This window comes from Vulpes lagopus, chromosome X (genome assembly GCF_018345385.1).
Source record: "Vulpes lagopus strain Blue_001 chromosome X, ASM1834538v1, whole genome shotgun sequence".
NCBI classification, from domain to species: domain Eukaryota; kingdom Metazoa; phylum Chordata; class Mammalia; order Carnivora; family Canidae; genus Vulpes; species Vulpes lagopus.
The window spans coordinates 346265-368800 of record NC_054848.1 but is presented as its reverse complement, the minus strand read 5'-3'; the positions used below and the strand labels follow the sequence as shown (position 1 = coordinate 368800).

General features: G+C 59.2%; 1 protein-coding gene across 1 annotated transcript; it reads right to left on the bottom strand.

Moving 5' to 3' along the window:
- Window positions 1-10065: 10065 nt before the first annotated feature.
- SHOX (short stature homeobox) lies at window positions 10066-20129 on the bottom strand. The gene is made up of 5 exons (XM_041741811.1): window positions 19856-20129; window positions 16576-16784; window positions 12699-12756; window positions 12509-12597; window positions 10066-11294 (listed from the first exon to the last, which is right to left on the bottom strand). The coding sequence occupies exons 1-5, from the start codon at window positions 20127-20129 to the stop codon at window positions 11049-11051; spliced, it is 876 nt and encodes a 291-aa protein (XP_041597745.1). The 3' UTR covers window positions 10066-11048.
- Window positions 20130-22536: the final 2407 nt, after the last annotated feature.

Here is a 22536-nt window from a genome sequence, read left to right as displayed (position 1 = left end):
ACCCACGGGTGAACACAACCCACGTGTCCGTGAAGTGATGAATGGATAGAGACTGGGACCCATCCCGCACACCAGGGACTATTACTCAGTCATGCAGAGGAGCAGATCTCTGACACCTGCTACCCCGCAGATGGATCTTGAGAACCCGATGCCCAGTGACAGGAGCCACACACATAAGACCTGATGACGTGCGCCATTTATATGAAATACCCAGAATAGGAAAAATCCGTGAGAACAGGAAGCTGATTGGTGATTAACTGAAAGGAACATTTTTGGGGGCGAGACATAGGAGGACTTGACGTTGACTGCTTCATGGGTACAGACTTCGTTTTGGGGAGGAGGCGTGATGACATATCCCGGAATGGGGATGGTGGTGACGGTTGCACCGCTGAACCCTACCCTTTAAAAAGGTGAATCGCAGGGCTGTGTGAGTTATATTGCCGCAAAGAAACTAAAAAATAAAATAAAATAAATTCATAAAAAGGTTTTACGAGATGATGCAGGGCTTTCTGCCTGAGAATATAATTAGTTAGGTCATTAGCACACATTAGCGCACGGTTCTCCAATAACGCCAGAGAACGCCTCTCACGTTTCTGAATCCGTATCCGGAAATAGGATACGCCATAAAGCAAAAGTGTTGCCGTGAAGTTGAGGACAGATGAAGTTTAAATGCCCACCCGGGCAGGCCCAACCCTTGTGTCAGCGTGAAGTGTCGTCGGGAAGATTTTAAAACGAGGGCCCTACTTGACGGGATGAGCACTGGGTGTTATTCTGTATGTTGGCAAATTGAACACCAATTAAAAATAAATTTATTATCAAAAAAATAAAAATAAATAAAACGAGGGCCCTAATGTGGCGGGGGTCAGCCCCAGGCTGGCAGTAGCCGGGCGTCCCCCTCAGGATCTGGCTGCCGGGACGTTGAAAATAAATATCCAATATGTTCCATTTCTCCCTGAGGTCATGCATTTGGGAAATCTATATTTAGGTGCCCCAGACACAAAAAGTGACATGTCCCTGAGAGAGTTTTAACTCCGTTTTCTGAAAAGTGTTCTCCAAGGAAATATATATATTATATAATATTTGATATATTTATGCATCATAAATATGTATATAATATTTATTTTCAAGTCTCATATTTAATATGTTATAAATATGTATATATATGTTTTATTTAATATATTATAAATATATTAATTTTTATGCATGTTTATTATATTTCAAATATATGCTGTTTAACATATTTATATATTGTAAATGTCTATGTATTAATATTTATTATATTTAAAATATATAATATTAAATATATTTATATATCATAAGTATATATATTTGCTTGGATGATTTCACATACATGTAGGCCGTGGTTCATTTTTTATGGCTTTTTCTGAGGTATCTATTAGGCAGAAATTAACCATGTGTTGGACGCTGTCATAACTGTCAAATTTCTCAGATCAAGGAGACAAAATCTCAGACGTGATGTGACTCATCACCACACTCTTCCACCTTCCAGGCGCTCAGCCCAGGTCAGAAAGAAGCAGCTCTGAGGACCAGCCTGAATCTTAGGGACCCGGGATTGTGCACACACGCACGGGGCTGGGAACGCTAAGAAACGTGGTGGCTGTGAAAGTTTGAATAACAGTCCTCGAAGATACCGGGTTCTGATGTCGCAGAGTGGGGCCTCATGTGGAAATGGGGAACTTGCAAATGGGACGAAGTGAAGGATCTGAGATGTGCTCATCCTGGATTGGGGTGGCCCTAAATCCAATGATAGGTGTCCTGGATGAGGTGGCCCTAAATGCAATGACAGGGGTCCTTCTAGGAGACAGAAGAGGAGACGCAGACACAGAGGAGGAGCTACGTGATGATGGAAGAGGAGACGGGAGGGACGGGGTCACCAGCTCGGGGACGCCTGGGGCCCCAGACGCTGGAAGAGGCAGGAGGGACCCTCCCCTGGATAATAACGGTAATAATAAAAAATCACACACACAGACACACACTAAATGGTAAGGTCGGTAGATGTAAGTAGGATGTTCTGGAAAAAGCAAGCCCCTTCCTCGTCCTGTGCCATATTTCAGAGGCCTACAGGACTCGAGCTCACTCCCTCTCAGCCGTGTTTGGTTGGCGTCTACGTTGGAAGAGAAGAAGGAATCGGGAGAGTGAGCGATGGACACAAAGGCGCCTGCTGGGGGGGTTGCAAGGCCCAGCCGATAGCATCTCCGAACTCAGCACAAACCTATCTTGCTCCTGATGGTCTCATGGAGACTTCCAGAATCCGTATCTAGGCTCTGCTTATGTACTCCTGCCCAGATGCCGCCGTGAGCTGGGGCTGGAGGCACCACTCCCCACGCCCCCTTAGGGCCCTACCTGGATGTCAAAACGCTGCCCGATCCGTGGCAACCAGAATCGCCAACCGAGCGTCAAATACCAAGGACGTCCGGAATAGCGACGCTCACCGCGGTAGGTTGGCTTCCTCTCATTAGCCTGCGGTTAACATGGTGATGGACACGTGCAGCCGCGGCCTCCAGTCCTGAGCTTCTAGTTTGCTACGTGGACCCACCTCGATGGCGGGGATTTCACGAGCAATTGCCGTGGTCGCTGCGTGCGCGGGCCTTCCGCCGTGAAAGGGACCTCGGTCGTCAAACAAATGGAGCAGAGCGTGCGGTCACGCTCCATTTGACCTCCTGAATACACAATGTCATTTCAGTGGGTTAAATGGTCCCCGTGTGTGTGGGCACGCTACTGCGTGGTTCCCGACGGTTGTGCAACACGTCTTACACCTGAGTGTGTTATGTTTTCGTATGAACGGAGACTCATGCAGAAAGAGGGCACTTGGGGCATCTCCCCGGGACCATCCGTGGATCATGCACGGCACACACCATGCAACATAAACATTCAATCCACTAGTCTGGGACCAAAAAAAAAAAAAAAAGCACAGGCTGTCCTCAAGGCATCTGTGCCCCCACGGGACAGACAGCCCTCCCGGTCCTGCAAGACGTGGACCCTTGGCTCCCCGCAGCGGAGCAACCCCGTCAAAGGACATCCTGCTTCAACTGGCATGTCCTGATCCAAGAATAGGGAACAAAGGTAGGGCTCCGTGTGGGCTGTGGAGGCCTCACCTCAACCGTTGAGAGGGCACACACCTGTCCGGACTCACAGGGACGAATTGTCCTCCGAGGACACGCGTCCACGGCCACGTAGAGAACGCGTCAGCTGCCTCAGTGGGTCCGCGCAGCACAGGCACACCGCAGCCCTGCTTGGTATCTGCATGGCCGGCCCGTGGCCGGAGGGCAGGTCTTGGATCCCGTCCTCTACGCCACCGACGACTGCAAGCACGTCATGGCTGCTTAAACAGCGGCAGATTCGTCTTGGGCGTTTTTTTAATTTTAGAGGCAGAGGGACCGCTGCGCTCGGCGTCCTTTGATGTGTTCAGCACACGATAACACTTACATCTCAAAGCAAAAACACTAATCGAGGAGCTGGCCCAGGAGCAAACTTTACAACACATGTTTATTGTGTCTGCATCCCGTGGAGTCTCTACAAAAGGAACTGCAGATTCCGTCCCAAACGGCTCAGGGAAGGAGGTGAGGTCCAATTAATTTAAAATTTTACGCTCCTTCTCCCTGACTTTCGGTAAACGACGTACACAGAGATACGGGAAGGGACAAGCTTCACAAGTTCAATCAAGTGCGGTGGGGAAAAAAAACAAAAAACAAAAAAAAAACAGGCGAACCGTAGCAAAACCCCGTGTGTTTTTGTGGAAAATAATAAGATTTGGCAATATACACTCAGCATTTTTATTCTAAGCATTTCAACGTTTAAACGAAAGAAATTAAGTTTTTTGTTTTTGTTTTTTTTTAAACTCTGCAGCATTGGAAAGCAAGGCGACTTCGTGTCAATGACCAACGCGAGTTTTCCTGGATCGGTCTCGTTTTGAGCTTAGATCGCGTGGGGAATCTCAAACACACGGATTTTCCGTGACAACTGCCCCGGCACGACTCGGAGAGCTCGTCTCCCTTTGTGTGTGTGTCTGTACAATGTACGCGCCGGCCAGTTCGCGGTTTTGCTTTCTCTGCATTTTTTTTTCCCTCCATTCCCTACGCTTCCTATGATTGAATATGAAAGTCAGACGCCCCAGCAGAAGCCTCAGAAGTCTGGAAAAGAAAACACGTCTGCGGGAGGCAACGTCACTGTACTTTCGTGTCCAATTTAGGGATTTCGGAACTGGCCGTAGGAAACCGTTATCTGGAAATCCCCGGCCCCGTTCTTTCTGTAGGTGTGACCGTGTGTGCAAATTAAAATGATTAAAAAAAAAAAAACTACTATGTTCTGGGTCAGCAAGGGTCTGCAGCACAACCCACAGAAAAAAAAAAAAAAGAAAAGAAAACTAATAAATCAAAGAGAATGGAGGCCGAGAGAGTTACATTTTAGGTTCGGCGTGTGCCAGGAACGTCTTGAAGCCGGAGAGAGCCAGGCTCCGTCTCTTTTGAAACGAATTAGCTACAACTGGCAACAGTCGGACACTGTGTCAAAGGGGAAACTGTCTCCTAAACAGTGTTAAACAATAGTAACTAATTTGCTGTGCGAAGACGGACCTTTATGGTTATTTTCAGTGTAAAATAACGGCTCTGACTACGTGCGCACGGAGGACACAAGGGGAGTCCGCAAGTACCCACATGGGCTGCATTTAAGTGCAAAAAAGGATGCCAGAGCTTTCTGGAAGCCCGGGGTTGGGATGGCAGAGACGGGCATCCGAAACCCGTCACAGGCCGCACCCCGGGGCCACCCACAGGTCACACAGGTCTTCAGGAGTGATCGTGCCCTTGTGTCAAGTGACCCAGGTCCTCGTCGTGGGCACCAGGCAAAGACCACGTCCTTCCTTCCTTCCTGCAAGGACACCAACGGGTTTGCGGAAGGGAGCCCTGGGCATTGACCCGTTTTGTGACATGCAGGTCACACGGGTCACGCAGGTCGTAGAGGAAACAGGAAATCTCAGGCTGGACACTCCGCAGCAAACGGGCAGGTCGTTCAAAACCCCTTCCGGGGCTGGAAGAGGAGATCCCGCAGGAAGGCAGCACCTTGTAGGGCGCTGTCAGTGCCCACCTGTCCGTGGGCTCGCCCCCCACGAATACTCGGCCGCCCCCAGACCTCCCCGCCACAGTACGAGCGCCCCTCAGGTGGCTGCATCCACTCCATGCCCGCCCGGCCCGCGTTTCCCGCACATGTGGTTTTTATCGAAGCCGGGAAGCCGTCAGAGTGGCTAAATCAGGTCATTAACTCTCCTTTACATAAAGAGATAAAAAGCACATGCCAAAAAATGTTCTCGTTCTGAAAAGTTGATTTTTTCTCCCATTTATTACTTTTTTTTTTCTTTTTCCAAAATGACTCAATCATCATTGCAATGCTGAGGTGGAGAATCCGTATACACTGACCAAGGGGGAAGGAAAAAAAAAAAGAAAGAAAGAAAGAAAAAAAATATATTTTTTTTTTAATGGAAAAGTCGAAACCAAGGTGCTCGGGCTTCTCGGAAAAGCCTGCGCCGTCATCCCGAGAAAGGCTGAGTCGATTCGAAATAGGGTTTTTGTCTTCCCTTCCCCACCTTCTGGGAGGATGTGGACCGAGATGGGTAAAAAGCCGGAAAGCGGGTGGTGGTTTCAGGAGCAGAAGTCAGAGGCCCCAGAAAAGCACAGCCGGACGCCGCCAGGAAAGCGCACACGCTCTTGTGCGGCCGGGAAGACGCCCTGTAGGTTCGCCGAGGCACCGAACACGCCCGCGGCTTGCACTCGACCCCTTGGGGGGCGGAGTGGAAGGTGGGTGGTGGGGGCGGGGGGAGGGAGAGGTGAGAATTTTTTTTAACACTTGAGTACAAATATTTATAAGTTTATTTATATCTCCGTTTTACAAGATGTACATTCATACTATATGGTTTGACAAAATACACTTTGTGACTACAACTAAACAGGAGGGCATTTTCGTGTGACGAACCTGCAAAGCGTGGCCAAAAAAACCTCCAGGGTGTTTCCCCCCCCTGCGCCCCCCACCCCCCAACGAGAAGCAGAGGGATACGGGTTTTTAGAGACCATGGGTTTGGGAAAAGCGTGTTATTCCGCGTCGTTGGAGCAATCCCTGAAAACGTCTGTAGGTCCAGACACACCTTGTATGCATAACCCAAACACTGTTGCCGAGCCGTAAATCATACTGGCTGCTCATAAATTGGGGTCGGCACGGAGGCGGGGGCGGGGAAATAAAGCAACAGGCTTTAAAAATATAAAAATAAATGCAAGGCAATGTCAAATTTACACTCAACATAATTAAAATAGCACATATTTATGAACTTTCAACCAAAAGGAAAAAAAATAAATAACACATCCACATACATCCAGTATCAAGAAGCAGAGAACCGGGCCTCTCTCTCTCTCTCTCTCTTTCTCTCTCTCTGATGGGAACCTCTACCTACAACGGGGCTCGGTTGTCCAACTATCACCTTTCAAATAAATAGCACGCTTCATAGCTTTGAAACCCGATATTCTCTACATTCCTCAACCGATTCCTCGTTAAATATCAAATTTCAATAAAACATTTATAAATTGCATCAAGTTTTCACGTGTATCGAAAAACCAGCATACTCCTAAGCTAATTTTTAATAAATTAGGCACCAGTTTTATTTTCATTTCATTATTATTAAATTTCTTTTTTTTTTTTTAAGAAAAAACGTCCAACGTGTCGACTGTCACGCCCTCCCCCGCCACGACCTCCCAAACTCGTAGAAGGAGCAAAGTGCCTCAAGAATTTATGTCATTGTAGAGTCGGTGGAGCGTCTGCAATGTGCTCCCCAGGGGAAAACTCTCAGTGAGAAGGGGGTCCCCCCCCCCCGCCTTTGCTCGTAGTTGGAAAAGTATTAAACTATCAGGTCGGAAGCCAAGTGTAGGAGCAGAGGAGGCTGAGATTTATTATTTTCCGTCGGGGTTGTGGGGTGGCCACGAGCTCGGACGTGGCTGCTTAATATCTCTACTGCTTCCTGTTGAAACATCCCCATGTGCCCCCCACCGCGCACCCCGTGCCCGCAGCACAGACCACAGGTGCTCATGGCGGAGTGTGCAAACCAGCTCACTCCTGAAACCAAGGCTTGCGCAGAGACTGCACACCCCAGGTGCACGGGGTGCAGCTGAGACTGCAGCCAGGTGGTTGCAGGGCAGGGATGGGAGCTTGGGCGGAGGATGGGGGTGACACGTTCCCTGCACCTGCTGTGGGTGGGGGGAGGCCGGGGAGCATCTGAGGCTCCGAAGGTGCACAGGCGACGCACTCAGGGGGCAGACGCTGCAATGTTGGAGACACACGTGTGTGCCCGGCTTGTGGGCCATCCAGGCACCACGTGTGGCCCTGTCCTTGGCTCAGCGAGGGCGACGCAAGCCGCTGTGCAGGGTCCCTATGCAGCTGGCACCTGCAGGGCATCCCCGTCCCCTCGACAGGACACGGTGCTCTGATTCCCAGTGGGTGTGGGAGGCACAGCTGCTCCAAGTGTGCACAACTCAGACGCCTGCCCAGGTCACGGGCCTTGCACCCGGTCCAGCAACGCCACTGCTCTCCCCGAGGACACGACTGCCACCACGGAAGGAGGCAACACGCGCATCCGTCCCCAAGAGACGCCAAGGGGAACAATGGCATTTCCCCGAGAATGCCTTGCTGCCAAGCCGGCCACGGCCCTCCCAAGAGGGTTCCAGAGAACACGAAAAGGCGTCGGGGGCTCGACGCGCCTTGGCGACCACAAGTCCTCGTGCGGCACCTGCGAGAACCTGCCCGCAGCTCAACCCGCGCGCGTGGACGCGCCCGTGGACCCCGACGGAGGCCTCTGGACTCGACCCCTGCGCCAAGCACGTTCCAGGCCGCGTCGCTCACCGCGACGACTCACTCGTGGGGCGCACCGTGAATGACTTCGAAAGAAACAGATCTCGTTTGGCACACAAAGCACCCACCGCGCCCCTGAATTTAATTTCTCACACCTGGGGGGCCCCGTGGCAGCTCCACGGCCCCAGGCGGGCGCACAGGGGGCGCACAAGGGGGGCGCACAGGGGGGTGCACAGGTGGACACAATGCACGGGCCGCGGGGTGATGGGCTGGCGGGCCATGAGCCACACGCATCCCATTGCAGGCGTCGCCTGCATCCCCGAAGCAAACAGCGCGGAGCGCGGAGCTGCAGAGGCCCACAGCGGACCCCAGCTCCTCGGACAACCCCATACCCGACGCTCTTGGACTTTCGCGGAGAAACAAGAGGCTGGATTCGCGCGCGCAAGGTTCCACGGCACCGGAGCGCGACGCCAGCCCGCCCCGCAGCACCTGCCACCCTTACATTTGCTGTGATGCTTCTCCTTTTGGGGGGGGGCGGGAGGGTCCCCATTGGTGAGGCGTATACCTGGCGCACTTTCCATGTTAAATCCGACCAAAGAAAGAAAGAAGAAAAAAAAAGGAAGAACAAGCATTCGGTGAGCCCACCCCCACCCACCACCCAGCAGGTCTCACCCACCAAAACGCCCAGCGCAGCCAGGCGCCAGTGGCCCTGCTTTCAAATCTCCCGATTTTCTGCCAAGATCAAACCCTGTGGCCTTGTGCTCCCATGGAGTGAGTTTTCCGTTGCACAGGGAGTGGTTTATGAGGACTACGTTTCGATTAAAAATTATTAGTTGCTTTTTTGGGGGGGAACCACACACACACACACACACACACACACACACACACAGAAAACAAAACAAAAAACAAAAAACCAGGGATGGACGCGTTGTACCTGCAACCTTTGCCAAGGGTTGCATTTTAGGATGAACGCCGTTAGCTTTCGAGGATTCGAAAGGTATTGTGTGCATGTAAGGGAAAAATCCAGCTCATTTATAGGATCTTCTTTTTTTTCTTCTTCTTTTTTTTTTTTTTTAAATTCACAGCCGTGTAAAAAGCAAAACTGCACATATGAGGCGAGCACGATAATGCCATTAATGCCTGGGCGAAAAAAATTATAATAATAAACTAGAATAAAAGTTGCACGTGATTTAAGAATACCGACTTGGCTTTCTTCATGTCTTCCTGTTATAGTAGAGCATTACTAAAATTAAAAAAGAAAAAAGCCGAAGGAGGCTTTTGGTTTGTGTAGAGTTTCGGATGAGACACGCACGAGACACGTCCACACGGATGCACACTTCAGCTCCGTCAGAGGTGGAAAATGTTTCCTTACAAGGCAAGGCAATAAAAAGAAAGAAAGAAAGAAAGAAAGAAAGAAAGAAAGAAAGAAAGAAAGAAAGAAAGAAAAAGAAAAAAAAAGAAAAAAAGATTTTTTTGTTTGTTTGTTTTTTCTTGGAAGCATATAGCAAAGTTCGTGGATCAGGAAAGAACATCGGCAACGCCAGATCTGGAAAGATGGAGACGTCTTTGGGGACGAGGGTGGGCACGTGGAGTTCCCCAACGGCCGGGGTCGGGTGGGGGCACCCGGGGGCGCACGGGCGTGCAGGGGGGTGCAGGGGGTGCCCGGAGGCGGGCGGGCCGGCTGGGGCTGCTGGCATGCTGGGGGTCGCGGCGGCCGAGCGGGCAGGCCTCGGTGAGTAAGGCAAAGAGACGGGCGCCCGGTGGATCGAGGTAGACCAGCCCGCGCGGCCGCAGCCCCGAGGCCCCGCGCAGCATGTGCCGAGCACGTTGCCCAAAGCCGGGTGCGGAACTGGGGCCATGAAGGCTTTTTGGTTCCCCGTCCCAGGAGCCTTTCCCTGCGAGCCAGCGGCTCCTTGGTGCTGAGCCAGTCGGAGCGGGCACGGGCAGGGGGCGTGGGAAGGTCGCAGGGAGAAGAGAAATCAGCCCTGCAAGCGGCCGCCAGCTACTAGAACCTATCAGGGCCTCGGAGACCCCAGTGTCGGGGGCTCGGCGCATCCTGGCACCCCGGCTTCGGCTTTTACCACCTGCCACACACCGGGGTTCCCCCAGAACCAGAGCACACTCGTCCCCACCCACCACCACCCACTGGCCCCCCCATCGCTTTGGCGCTGGGCCCCCCTGCCCACCGGTCAGGCCCGCAGCACGCAGGAAGAGGCAATGCCCTTCCCAGCCGGAAGCTGACAGGGTCGAGAGTGCACGGCTATTCTTTCTTTCTTCATTTCTTTTTTTTTTTTAAATCTATAACATTTACAGTATTGCACTTTACTGCACTTAGTTGCATTTCACTAAAGTTAATGCTGCATCAGTATTACACCTTAAAGCCACGCGCCCCTGTGTCTCTATGCAATGTATCTGCGTCTGAATTCTGTAGAACAGCAAAAAAAAAAAAAAAAGTCAATTCAGGAATCAAATATTGGAAAAAGTTATAAAGTCGCCTGGTTCTATGGCACAAGGAATTCTAAACTTGCTTTGGGGCCAAACGTGTGCGTGAAGACCGTGCTCGCTCTGGTCCAGGTCCACCCCAGCCCACCCCCCCGGAAAAAATAAAAGCGATCACAAGGTGGGAGATGCAGCTGCCCCCGCCCCCTCCCCACCTTGTCCCGAGGTCAGGTCAGGTCAGGTCAGGTCGGCAGATGCGTTTCCTTATTGCTGCAGAGCACGGCCCGGCCTGGCGGGCGCAAGTCCACTCTGGAATCCAGACCCGTCCTCCACGCCCTCCCGGGATGGAAGCGACGTCGTGGCAGTGGATAAAAGTGTTGGCAAACCAAGAATTGGCATCTTGAGCGGAGACCAGCCCCAGATCTCTAGTTTCATAGACTCTATGCTCTTCCAAGGTGTGTGGTGTGGGAGGCCGCATGCACAGGGTAGGAGCAGGCGCGGGGCTCCCCTGGGCGCGCGGGGCCAGGGCGCACAGGCGGCGGGCGCAGGGCGGGGCTGGCTGGTGTCACCGTCGCCTGCCGCCTCCCGCACACTCTCTGCGAGGGTCCGGCGGGGTCCTGAGGTCCCGGAAGGCTGCCCCGGGCAGGGAGGCCGCGCGCTCGCTCCAGGGCGTCCGTGCGGCCGTCGGGGGGCGCGGAGGGGTCGAGTGCAGGACGCAGCGCGGGCGGGGCGGTGGGGCCGGGGCAGGGCGCGGGGCGCGCGGCGGGTCAGAGCCCCAGGGCCTCGGCGTGCTTGCGCGCCTTGAGCCGCAGGTCTGCGATGCTGGAGTTCTTGCTGTTGCTCTTGGCGGCGGCGGCCACGACGGCGGCGGCCGAGGCGGACTCGGCCAGCGAGGCTATGGGCAGCCCGAAGGGCGGCGGCGGGAACATCAGGTAAGGCGCGTGCGCGGCCAGGTGCGGGTGCAGGTGCGGGTGAGCGTGCGCCACGCCTTCCAGCTGCAGCTGGGCCTGGACCTGGGAGAGCACACTTGGCACAGTTAGGACGGGGGCGCCACGGACCCTTTCCGGGGAGCCCTGGACCCCCTCCCGCAGCAGCCCGGGGACCACCACCCACCCTCCGCCGGGCAGGGGGAGCGCAACTGTCCTCAGGACGCCCGAGTGCGCGCGGGCTGTTGGCTGCTTTGCACACGCAGAGCACAGCAATCTGAGCAGCTCTCACACCCAGCCCCCTACCCTGCTGGCGCACACACCCCTGTCCTCGCCAGCATCCGGCCGTCTACACCTGCCACCCCTGCCTCCCTTCTCCGCACTTGTGACGTGTCCCCGACCAGGGTCTGGGTTCCCCTTGCACACCTTCCTAGGGACCCTCTGAATCCAGGGGGCGCATGACCCCACGTCCCGAGCGCCGGACGCCCTTATGGCTTTGGGCACTTGAGTTGGAGCGCGGAAGACTCGAGCACCCGCTGTCTCAGGTGTGTATTGACTGACCCCCCCCCCATCACCACCCACACCCTAGCTGTCCCGCAGAGGCCCCTGGACAGCGCCGGTCCAAATATGCACCCGGGCCTGGTCCTTGGAGCAAAAACCCCTGCTCCCCAGCGGGTGCGCACACACACCCCCCTCCAAAGTTGGGGCCTCCACGGGCGCACCGGCTCTGCGCTGGGACGAGGCAGGGAGCACGTGCGCTGTGCGCGCTCCGCTCAGGGGCGCGCGCCTCCCCCACGCAGCTTCCAGCGCGCGCACCAGTGGCTGCATCCAAGCAGCCCAGTGACACCCTCGCCACCCCAGGGGCACCTGGGCTCCCAGAGCTCCAAGTGGGGAGCCAGACCCAGGTACAGTGGGGTGCACACACCTCCACTTGAGGCCTTGGCGCGGGCGGCGAGGTGGGGGTTGGGTGTCTACGCAGCGCCGCCGCCAACCCAAGCGCAGCGCGAGCGTCCCCGCGTCTCCACCCCCAACCAGGCAGCCTGGGTGGGTGGGATTTTTTTTTTTCACTCTGAGTTTTGTAAAATTTTGTTTGGGTTTATATCCTGGCCCTCCCCAAGGTGACTCTTGGAGTTTTACAGCGTGATTTTAATACGTGCCAACGGGTGTATAAATGCCCCCTTGTAAAAGCGGCAGCCTTTCTTCCGCGGGGGCGGGAGCAGCGGGGGGCGAGGCGGGACGCCAGGGAGGCGGGGACGTGGCGGCCCCCTGCGCGCGCCTCAGAAGGAAGAAAGACGGGCTACCTGTTGGAAAGGCATTCGCAGGGCGCCCATGTTCACGTAGGGCGCCACCCTGCAGGCGTCCAGGTGGCTGGCGGTGCCCAGGATAACGCCTGCAAGGGGAGAGAGGAGCCGTGAGGGCCGCCTGGGTCCGCTGGGCACCCCGGCGGCCTCTGCACCCCTCCCACCCCCACTTCCCAGCGTCTGCTCGCACCTTTATGCATCTGGTTCTCCTGCTTGCGGCACTTGGCTCTCCGGTTCTGGAACCAAACCTGAGGACAGAGCAGAGAGAGGCGCGCAGCCGCGTGAGCCTGCGGGGCTCTGAAGCTCGGGCTGCTTTACCCTCAGGACGCTAGACGGCGAGGGTGCGCGCGTCCTGGGGCGGGCTGGGGACCCCGGGCGCCAGGGTGCAGCCGCAACCCAGCCAGGCCCTAAGTGGCCACGCCTGGGCCCCAAGGCGAGGAGCCTCTACATCCATATCAAGGGCAGAAGTGCGCACTGGAGTAGCAGGGCGGATTCCAGAACTTTCCACACAGTGTGGGCATTCCCTCCTCCACTGGGCCAGCCCCTGGGAGCGCCAGAGCTTCCTGCTCCCGACCTTAGCCTCGGGGAAGCAGGCGCCCGGAGTGATAAGTAGCTCCCAATCTGGCGCCTTCCCGGGGAAACTGCCCCAACACCCACTAGCTCCAAACCCTCCTTGCTAAGCCTGGAGGGTCCCGGTTCCTGTTAAGGACTCATGAATGTTCTGGATTCACAAAGACCCAATAACTTCGGGCCCCAGCCTCCCTCTTAAAAAAAAAATCGAATTCTTGGAGAAAGGACATCAGTGGGACCCTCCGCAGTTCAGCTCGATCCCCAAGTCAATTTGGGTGCCAAGGATCCCACCCCATAAGCCTCCGCCCCGCCGGCCAGGCTCACACGCTCCCCCTGTCCGGCCGCCCCACGGTCCATATTCTCAGGCACAGACTTTCCCCTAAAGCTCTGTCCTCGGCTGCTTTCCTGCCACCCTCGCTCTCCCTAATCGCCGGCGATGGCGGAACACTAATTAACACAAAGAAAGGCTTCCTGGGGCCACTGTGTCTGGGGTGCCCTGAGCCTGAGCGGGCACAGCTCCAAGCATGGCAGGGGGCTCCCCTTAATCCGGTTCCACGGGCGCCCTGGGAAACCTCACCACAGCCGGGGAGCTTGGAAGCATCCGGGACTGCAGGAAACCTTAACTTTTCCTCCCCAGACTCCGAAGAGGCGGCTTTTTCTCCAAAGCTCAGCCACCATCTGCCGGTTATAACCAGCTTTCCAGAAGGTTCCAAAGCTCAGCCCGCCAGCCAGGCTACTGGGAGCTTGCAAAACTTCTAGCATGACCCCCTGAAAAGTAATCCCCAAAGCGTCCTCCCTTCCATCCAGGTCACAGTGCACAAGCCCTTCCAGCCTGGCATCCACCTCCCCAGCTCACAAAATCCCTCCTCGCGCGACTCCCCACACCCCTACCCTCTCCGCCACCGCCAACATCACCCCGGGGCCGGTCACACGGGACCCCTCTGCACCCATCCCGACCTCGGGCCTCTCCTGGTGGTCCTACCGGGGTCCCCAGGAGGCCCCAGCGGAGCAAACTGTGCCCCCCACTGCGAGGCGCATTTGTGGGGGGGGGGCGGGGGGAGGGAGAAAGAATCCTAATCCTATTTAAATCCAGAAAAGCAAAACTCCCTTTTCTCGTAGCAGCAGCAGCAGCAGCAGCAGGGTCGGTGGGTGGGTTGGGGGGAGGTGAGGGTGGGGAATGAGATTATGGGAGATTATGAAGAGTAAAAGTGATGAATTAGCCAGTGCGTCCCGCGATAATAAATCAGTCTTGGGGTGATTCACGATCAATTCCAATTAGTCCCGAATATGCTAAGTAAAGCGCAGTACACTGGTTAAGCGGTTATATCTTCATTAAGGGCCGGTCGGTGATTCCTTTCACAAATGCCGTAATCTGATTTCTTTTTGATTCCCATTACAGACAGTGAATAATGACATTTAATTTAGCTCTGCGCCATAAACCCAAAGATATTTGTTGTAATTAAATTACCTCCTGCTCCTCACTGTGGTCTCATAACTTTCCATTATAACCCTGACAGCTGCGTGATATGAGGTGCCAGTACGACACTAAAAATAAAAGGTTAATAAGGACCAGCTTCCATAGGATCCCCAATTTATTTACAGCAAATTTCCACACTAAATTGAAACTCTATCCTTTAACAACGCAGGACAGGCTGTACCGAAAAGGATTACCCACCGCCTCGGAGCCGGGAATAAAATACGCGTCCTCCCGGGTGCCCCCCACCCCTGCGGCCGCGGGGCGCTCCCCCCGGCGCCCTCCCCCTCGCCCTTCTGCGCCCCGACCCATTCGTTTTAACTAATTGATTTTTACGAGCGCCCCTGCCTTCCCTTTACCCCGGCGACCGCCTTCCCCGTGGCCGGCGGAGAAATTATTCCTTCTGTCCGATTCCCATGTTTGTTTTTATTATTATTTACAGTCGTTAAATTTTAATTCGGCCCTGGATGGATCGCCATGGCCTCGTGTCCCCTCCCATCCCCGTGCCGCCCTCCCCGCCGCCAGGGCCACCACCCCCGCTTTGATTTTAGGGCTTTCTGGAGACCGGCGAGCACCCAAGAACCAATTTCCTGCCACTCCGGTCGCTCCCGCTAAGGTGTTAGTCCGTAATAGACTGCTGAAAGAAATAGTGGACAATTAAATTAGAAGTAATTTATTTTTATAGAAACAGTACATCAAGGCCTGGGAGATATTACAGATCCCAGGCAGAGAGACACCGGGAGATGACATAAAAGGTGATGTCCCCTTCAGCGAAAGTTTAATCTTTTCATTAATTTATATGCCGCGGCCCCATCTATCTTCCCCGAGAACGGAGGCCCGCGGGAGAGCCACCCTCAGCGTCCGCGGCCTGGGCAAAGGGGCCACCGTCGGGACCCCGGGGAGAGGCTGGCCAGCGGCGCGGGTGCCACCTCTGCGGACAGGAGCTGCAGGAGGTTGCGAGGCGACCCCGGAAAGCCTAGGCCAGGGCGCCCACTCCTCTAGGTGCAGCGCGATGGGGACCGAAATAACAACAATAAAAAATAATAATAATAAAAACTCAAATGAAAGATCTGGTCAAACACGTTTGTGCCTTCCGCTGGCAAGTGTGCTCGGGTGGCTGCGGGGGGACGACAGCGGGGTCGCCGTGTGTCCATCTTCTACACCAAGGCGCGGCGCTTGTCGCGCACTCCCGGTCCCCGCTCGGCAATATTAATTACATTTATTTAAAACCGGTCCCCGGAGCCCGGGGGATGCGGACTCCCTTCCCTTCTGGGGCCGGCGCTGCTGTCCTGCTCAGAGCCTTGAGGGAAAGGACGGGAAGGCTGCAGGCCCGACCTCCCAGGGTCCCCCCGCGAGGGCACAACGCGGGGAAGGCGACTTGGAAGCGGATGTTTGCCAACACCCCCGTCCCCCCTCCCCAGAAACGCGTTAATAAATGTAACTTGGCGTCTGTAGTGCCCGGGAAAGGCTGCCCAGCGCGTCCCCTCCGCACGTGCGGCGCACGCCCAGGGCCCCGCAGACAGGGGCTCGCCAGATGGGGCATCAGGAATTCATGCGCCCCCGCCCCGCGCGCCCCCCTCCGCCCGCCGCGCCCCGGCTAATCCGGCCCCGCGCGGGCAGCAGCCGCGCTCATCAAGATGCCCGGTGTGCGCGGCTCCCCCCACCTCGCCTCCCCTCCCAGGGGCGGGAGGGGAGGGGGCTGAGGGCCTGGGCAGGGGGGAGGGGAGCGAACAGAAGCAGCGGAAAGAGGTGAGGACACATCCCGACGCCGGCCAGCCGCTCCGGGTGGGCACTCGCCCTTCGCGCGAGCCGAGCCGAGCCACCCGGTGCGAGAGCCCCAGGCACCTCCGCCAGGCCCCGCGCCGGCGCGCTCCCGGCCCCCTGCGCTCCCGGGAAGGGGCCTCCGGGCTGCCGAGCACCCGCTGGCGGGGCTGCCCCCTGCGCTCCCGGGAAGGGGCCTGCAGCCCCGGGCGGCGGTGGCGCGCTCCAGGCCTAGGCTGGCGGGGCCTCCCCGCGCTCCTACCTGCACGCGCGCCTCCGAGAGCCCCAGGCGCTGGCTGAGCTCCTCGCGCATGAAGGCGTCCGGGTAGTGGGTCTCGTCGAAAAGCCGCTCCAGCTCGTTGAGCTGCTCCAGCGTGAAGTTGGTGCGGCTGCGCCTCTGCTTCAGCTTGGTCTGGCCGTCCTCGTCCTCCGACTTCACGTCCTCGCGCTTCTCCTTGCACTCGTACACACCTGCGGGTGGGCGGGCGGAGGGCACGGGGCTGAGGGCAGGCTGCCCACGCTGCCCTGCGGCTCCCTACGAGCCGAGGCGCCCCCAGCGCCCACAAACAGGCCGGCGGCGCGGCTGACATGCAAGGGTGCGCCTGCGGACGAAGGGGCCCCGGCAGCAACGGTGCCCTGACACCCCTGGGGGCTGCGTCCAGTGGCCAGAGCGGCCTCCAGGGGACACCGCGCTCCTGGTATACACTCGGGCACCACCGCGAGCTCTTTCTGGGCCTAATCTCGCAAGGCTTTCCCCAAGGTGTCCTCTGTCCGGCTTTCCATAGCGACATGCCCTAGCCGGTCTCCTCGCTCTGCCTCTCCCAGTCGGGTCTTCAGTATTATTTTAAGTCAAACAACTTTGGGCCGAATGGCCTGGGTGTCTGTTCCCCGGAAGAGTGTGGGGCCCTCCCGGCCCCGCTGAGGTCCAGGCCCCAGCAAAGACGCCGCCCCCGGGTGCTGCGCACAGACAGGGGCCGTGCCAGGCGGGTCGGAGCCTCCTCCGGATGCCGAGGAGCTGGGCGCGCAGCCGGACCCCACTCTGGTCTCTTTTGCAGACCCGGAGACCAAAACTCGCCCCAAATGCAGGGCACGGGGGCTGGGGGTGCGTCGGTGAGCACGGCCCTCTGCCTCCAAGCGGTCGGCACAAGGTGGGACACAGCCCCGTGGCCACCAACAGCGGCGCGTTCTTACTCCAAACATGGTGATAGCATCTGTGCTTGCTGGGGAGCGGGACGGGGGCTGAGCCTCAGGTCATCAGGTCAACATTTAGACCCTAACCAGACGCCTCTGCCACCCACCGCTGGGAAATGAAGCCCCTCGTCGAGTGCACACGTAAAAGGCGGTTTCCCCACCCTGGGCGCCTGCCTGCCATCTCTGTGCCCTTTCCCTGCATCACGGAACTTGCCGGGCACACTCACAGGCCACCTCTGTGCCCCAAGGAGATGTCCCCTGGTGTCAAGGGGAGGCTCGCCTTCAGGACGCCCTGGCCAACGAGCCCAGCTGGAAAGCAGCGTGGACGCAGCCCAGAAGGCCACTCCGTGACTCAGCCCAGAAACTTACCAACGGGGAGACCCCAGGCGGCTGTGGGGAGCGGGCTCATGGGGCACCGCGCTCCCCGACCAGGATCCCGGAGCCGGAAGCCAGCCAGTCCTCCGTCCAGGCTCCCGAGCACGGGGCACTTGACCCCGACTCCGATTTTAAATCCCCTCCCGCCTGCTGAAAGCGTCGCATTTCCAGAAACACCCCGTTTCTTCCCAGCCGTAAATCCTCGTCCTAGAGGCCGCCCCGACTCTTCCTTCCTCCCTCTTCTGTTATGTGTGACGCCAGGGATTGATCCCAGCTGAGACTCTGGCCTTCGGAGCCCCCCCTGAGGACCCAGGGCAGGATTTGCAAAATCCACAGACTGCCTCGCTGTGCTCAGCGGGACGCCGTGCGGGCGCCCAAGACCTCGGGGTGTCTGCTGGAACCCCCAGGCCTCCCACACCTCCAAGCTGCTCCCGTCTTACAAATGCAGCCTGTTTTGTCTTCCTCTCATCCCTGGAAGGCCCCGACTGTCCTCACACTCGCTCGCACTCTGTCTCCCTCCCCCCCACAACAGGCCCTTTTTCCAGGGTCCCCAGCCTTGGCCATCAGGGTGCACGGAGGCTGGCGGACAAGGAGGAAGCACTGGGAGAGCCGGTCAGGAGCCACAGAGCTCGCCCCGGCTGCCCTAAACCCCTGAACTTGAGCGTGGGCCGCGAGGAGCGCCCTGCCGACAGCTGTGTCTTCATTACGGCAAAGTCGCGAGCGCTCAAGAGCCAGGTGTGCCAGGTGGCAACCAGGGCTGAGCCCCGAGGTGAGGCAGGTCGTGCCCGGGCCGCCTGGGCGGCAGCAAGCCTCTGCCAGCTTGCCGCTTCCACCGGACAAGGCCTCAGAAGCCTACGTGGGTCACCCGCACGGTTGCCAGGCCGTGGCCCGGAACCCCGCCACTCGGAGACCGGTCGTGTAGGGTCCCCAGGAGCAGGAGGCCCGGGGTCTGTGTGCCCGTGTGTGGGGTGGAGGATTGTACTTGGTGGGAGGCCTTCGGGCCGTCTCCGCACGCTGAGAGCGTGCAGGGCAGGAGCTGCCAGGCGGGTGGCAAGGCTCCGTATTTCGTCTTTGTGATGAAAAAGAGACATTCCCAGCATGCGCAGACTGTGCCCCCCTGACAAATCCAGCCCATTTCGTGCTTCTGCGTTACCTCTGCTGGTCACCCCGTGTGGTCACACGTCCCCGGGGTGGGAACTACGGCTGCCCGGCAGGAAGAGCCCCCAGAAACCCGCCCGTCTCCCCCATCCAGCATCCGGGCAGCGGCCGCCACCGCTGTCTGGAAGAGCAGAGGGGAAGCAGGCCCAGGGCGCGCGGGGCACCCGCAGCTCCCTCGAGGGGCCGCCTGCGCTCTGACAGCCTGGACGCCCTGAGCCTCCCCGGGGCCCTTCCCTGCGCGCCCAGACCGTGGCCACCTGCGGACGCGCGACTGGTTTTAATTTAGAGGCCCGCGTCAGCTCAGATCCAGCTTTACGGTTCAAGGGGAAAGTTTTCCCTAAGAGGAAGCCACGCGGAGAGGCTTCCGCAGGCGGGTGGGGCGACTCTGGGACAGCCGGGACCTCCGGCCCGCGCGGCCCGTTTCAAAGGCACAGGAGGCCGGGAGATGCGCGTGGATCTGTCCTCACGGGCGCCGGGGAGTGGACACCCGGAGCACCGGCACCCGGCGATGCCCTACAGCCGAGCAGCGCCCTGTGCGCCCGGAGGACCCCCACCCGGGGCAGGTCGCGCCGCCAGTGCCCGTGCCAACCCCGGGGAGCCCGCGCTGCAGCGGCGCTTGGCCCCAGCGCCTGCCCGGCCGCGGCCGCGGCTCCCGGGCCTCCCCTCCTCTGCGCCCTGGCCTGTCCTTCCTTTCCTTCGCAAAGCCGTGCCCCAGGTGGCCGAGGCCTCTCTGCGGAGCACGGCTGCCCCTTCAGACGCAGGCTGGAGGGGATTCAGGGCGACGGGCACCACCGGCCCGGGAGCGCCGGGGACCTTACCTTCCGCGGCCCTCCCCGTGCTGAACTCTTTCAGTTTGTCCTTGTCGCTGTCCACGTGGTCCTTAAACAGATGCACCGGACAGTGGCCGCTGCTCTCCGTAATGTCCTGCAGGCTGGATTCCGAGCTCCCCAGCTCCCGCGAGCGCGCCAGTCCGCTCTCCAAAACTTCCCTGTACGTGATCGAATCCTTCTTGCCGCCGCCGCCGCCGCCGCCGCCGGTCTCCTTGCTCTTCTGGTCGAAAGATTTGGATACAAAAGCCGTCAGTTCCTCCATGGCTGCCCGGGGGGCTGCGGGGTCCGCGGGGCTCGGCGGGGCTTGGCTGGGAGCCGGGCTGTGGTCCGCACGCGTCCCCGCGCGGAGAGGACGGTCCGTGTGAGGGTAGGTCCCTCCTGCTGTTATTTATGCCTTTCAATTTGAGATCTCACTATTTATACGAGGCCACCTCCGCCCAACCCCCCGCGCGCCCTGTCTGCAGCAATTAGGGCGCCCGGCTCGGCGAGGGCGCACGCGGAGACGCTATCTCTCCCCCACCTCCAGGCCGGCAATTGGCTTTCTTTTCATTTCATCACTGTTTGGCGTCTGAGCACCTTGGTGCGGAGAGGTGAGCATCCAGCTTTTTGAAGGGAGAGGGAGACGGCGCGCGCGCGCGCGAGCGGGCGCAGGCGCCAGCGCCCCAAACAGGTACCCGCATTCGCATTCCCTCAATGGCCGGCGGAAACCCAAGCCGAGGAGGAGTTTCTGGACGCTGCCGGGGTGCCGGCCGGCCGGGCCCGGGAGGTGCGCAGCCCCGCGCCCCTGGAACGCGCGTCCCCCGCAGGATGCGTCCGCGCGCGGCAATGCGGACACGCCGAGGGGACCCGGGCGGCGGTGACGCGCGATCCACGGACGAGAACCGACTCGGAGACCGGGTGGGATTTGCCGGCCGGACCCGGCGGCGCGGCCCGCGGAGCGAGGGGTGCAGCGGGAGCGCACGGGGCGGCCGGTGAACAGCTCCAGGACCCCGCGCCCCGACAGGAAGGGGGCCCACGTCCCCCCCGCGCGAGCGTGGACGCCGGGACCTCGGCGGCGGCGGAGGCGGCGATGCACAGCGGCCGGCACCGCGGAGGCCGCGCTGGGGAGCCCCGGGGCGCAGCCGGGGCGCGCGGCCGGAGCGCGGGGGTCCGGACTCGGAGCGCGGCGCGCACGGAGGGGGGCGGGGGGCAGCGCCTGGAAACCGCTTGGGGCTCAGCCAGCGGAGCGGCGCAGCCGCGCAGGGACCCTGGAGGGCGGACGCTTTATTTGGGGGAAACGTCTGTCTGTGGTCGCGCACGCTGTTCCCAGCCAGGGGCTGCCCGCCGCCCCCTTCCCAGCGCTTAGGAGGAGCCACTTTCTCCGCGGCCACCGCGACATCCTTTCGCCATCCCGGAAGTCCGGCGTGTCAGCCTCTCCGCAAAATCTCATCCGCAAATAAAGTTGACTTTCCCCCTTTCCCCCCAGTTATGTGTCGGGACCCCGCGCCCCCTCCCTCCGCCACCCCCGCCCACCCCGGGGAGGGGGGACGCGGCCCGCCGCGGCGCCGCGGGGGGAGAGGGCGCTGCTGGGTCTTGCAGGAGCTCGGCCAGCGCCTTGGGAAGGGAGTCCCTCCTCCTCGGGGCCCGGCCGGGGCCACCCTGGGTCCTCGGGCCCCGCCGGCACCAGGCGGCCCGGCCCCGTGTCCTCCGCGGAAGGAGGGGGACTGAAGGCTGCGGGAACCTGGGGCGTGCGCCGGGCACTGGGGGTCCGCTCGGGGCGCCCCGGTCCGGGGAGGGGCGGGGGTGTCCTACCCACCCCCCCGGCGGGGAAGGGGCAGGAGCAGAGGGAGCTGGGGCAGCGACCAGCTGTCTCCCTCCTGCTTCCTCCTTCCCTCTTCCTTCCTTTGCTCCCCTTCCTCCTTCCTTCCTCCTTTTCCCCTTCCTTCCTTCCTTTTTTCCCCTCCTCCTTCCTGGCTCCGTCCTTGTCTCCTTCCTCCCTCCCTCTTCCCTTCTCCCCTTCTTCCTTCCTTCCTTCCTTCTCTCCGTCCATCCCTCCCCCTTCCATCCCTCCCCCTTCCACCCCTCCCTCCTCCTCCCTTCCATCCCTCCCTCTCCTCCCCCTCCCCTCCCTGTCCTCCCAGTCCTCGCCCCGGGCCTCCGTCCCTGCCCCGGGAGCCGTGCGTCTTGCGCTCCTCCCCGCCGGCCGTGCCGCGGTGCCCTGCGCGCAGGGGCCGAGCCCGGGGACTCGGGGCCGCCGCCCGGTGCGGACTTCAAACGCGGAAGGCGCGGCCGCCCTCCCAACTTAACAAACAGGTCTTTGTCACCGCGGCCCCTCATCAAAGCGGAGGCGCGCGGATATCACACGGAATGACAAATAGCCCCTCATGCATTATGCAAGCCCCGGGTCGGCGGGGGAACCGCGAGGGCTCGCGCCGGAGCGGGGGTGCGCGGGGCGCTCGGGGTGAGGGCGCCCGGCTGCGCGGAGCAGACCGAGCTGCCCCCACCCCTGCGCACCCTGCAGGGGAGCAGCCTCCGCACCTGGGGCCTGCAGACACCCCCACCCCGCCGCTGAACTCTTCCTGGAGGAGGGCGGAGGAGCGAGACACAGCGAGACAGAGATCTCAGAAGCAGGTCGTGGGGAGCACACTCTGCACCCACCACGCAACTTTCTCCACTTGTGGGGGTGGGAC

What these genes read in the sequence shown, in the direction of transcription:
- SHOX (XM_041741811.1), bottom strand. Translation starts at nt 20,129, where the DNA reads ATGGAGGAACTGACGGCTTTTGTATCCAAATCTTTCGACCAGAAGAGC. An exon ending in CACGGGGAGGGCCGCGGAAG is followed by an intron (nt 16,785 to 19,855) that starts GTAAGGTCCCCG and finishes GCCCACCCGCAG; the next exon opens with GTGTGTACGAGTGCAAGGAG. An exon ending in TCTCGGAGGCGCGCGTGCAG is followed by an intron (nt 12,757 to 16,575) that starts GTAGGAGCGCGG and finishes CTCTGTCCTCAG; the next exon opens with GTTTGGTTCCAGAACCGGAG.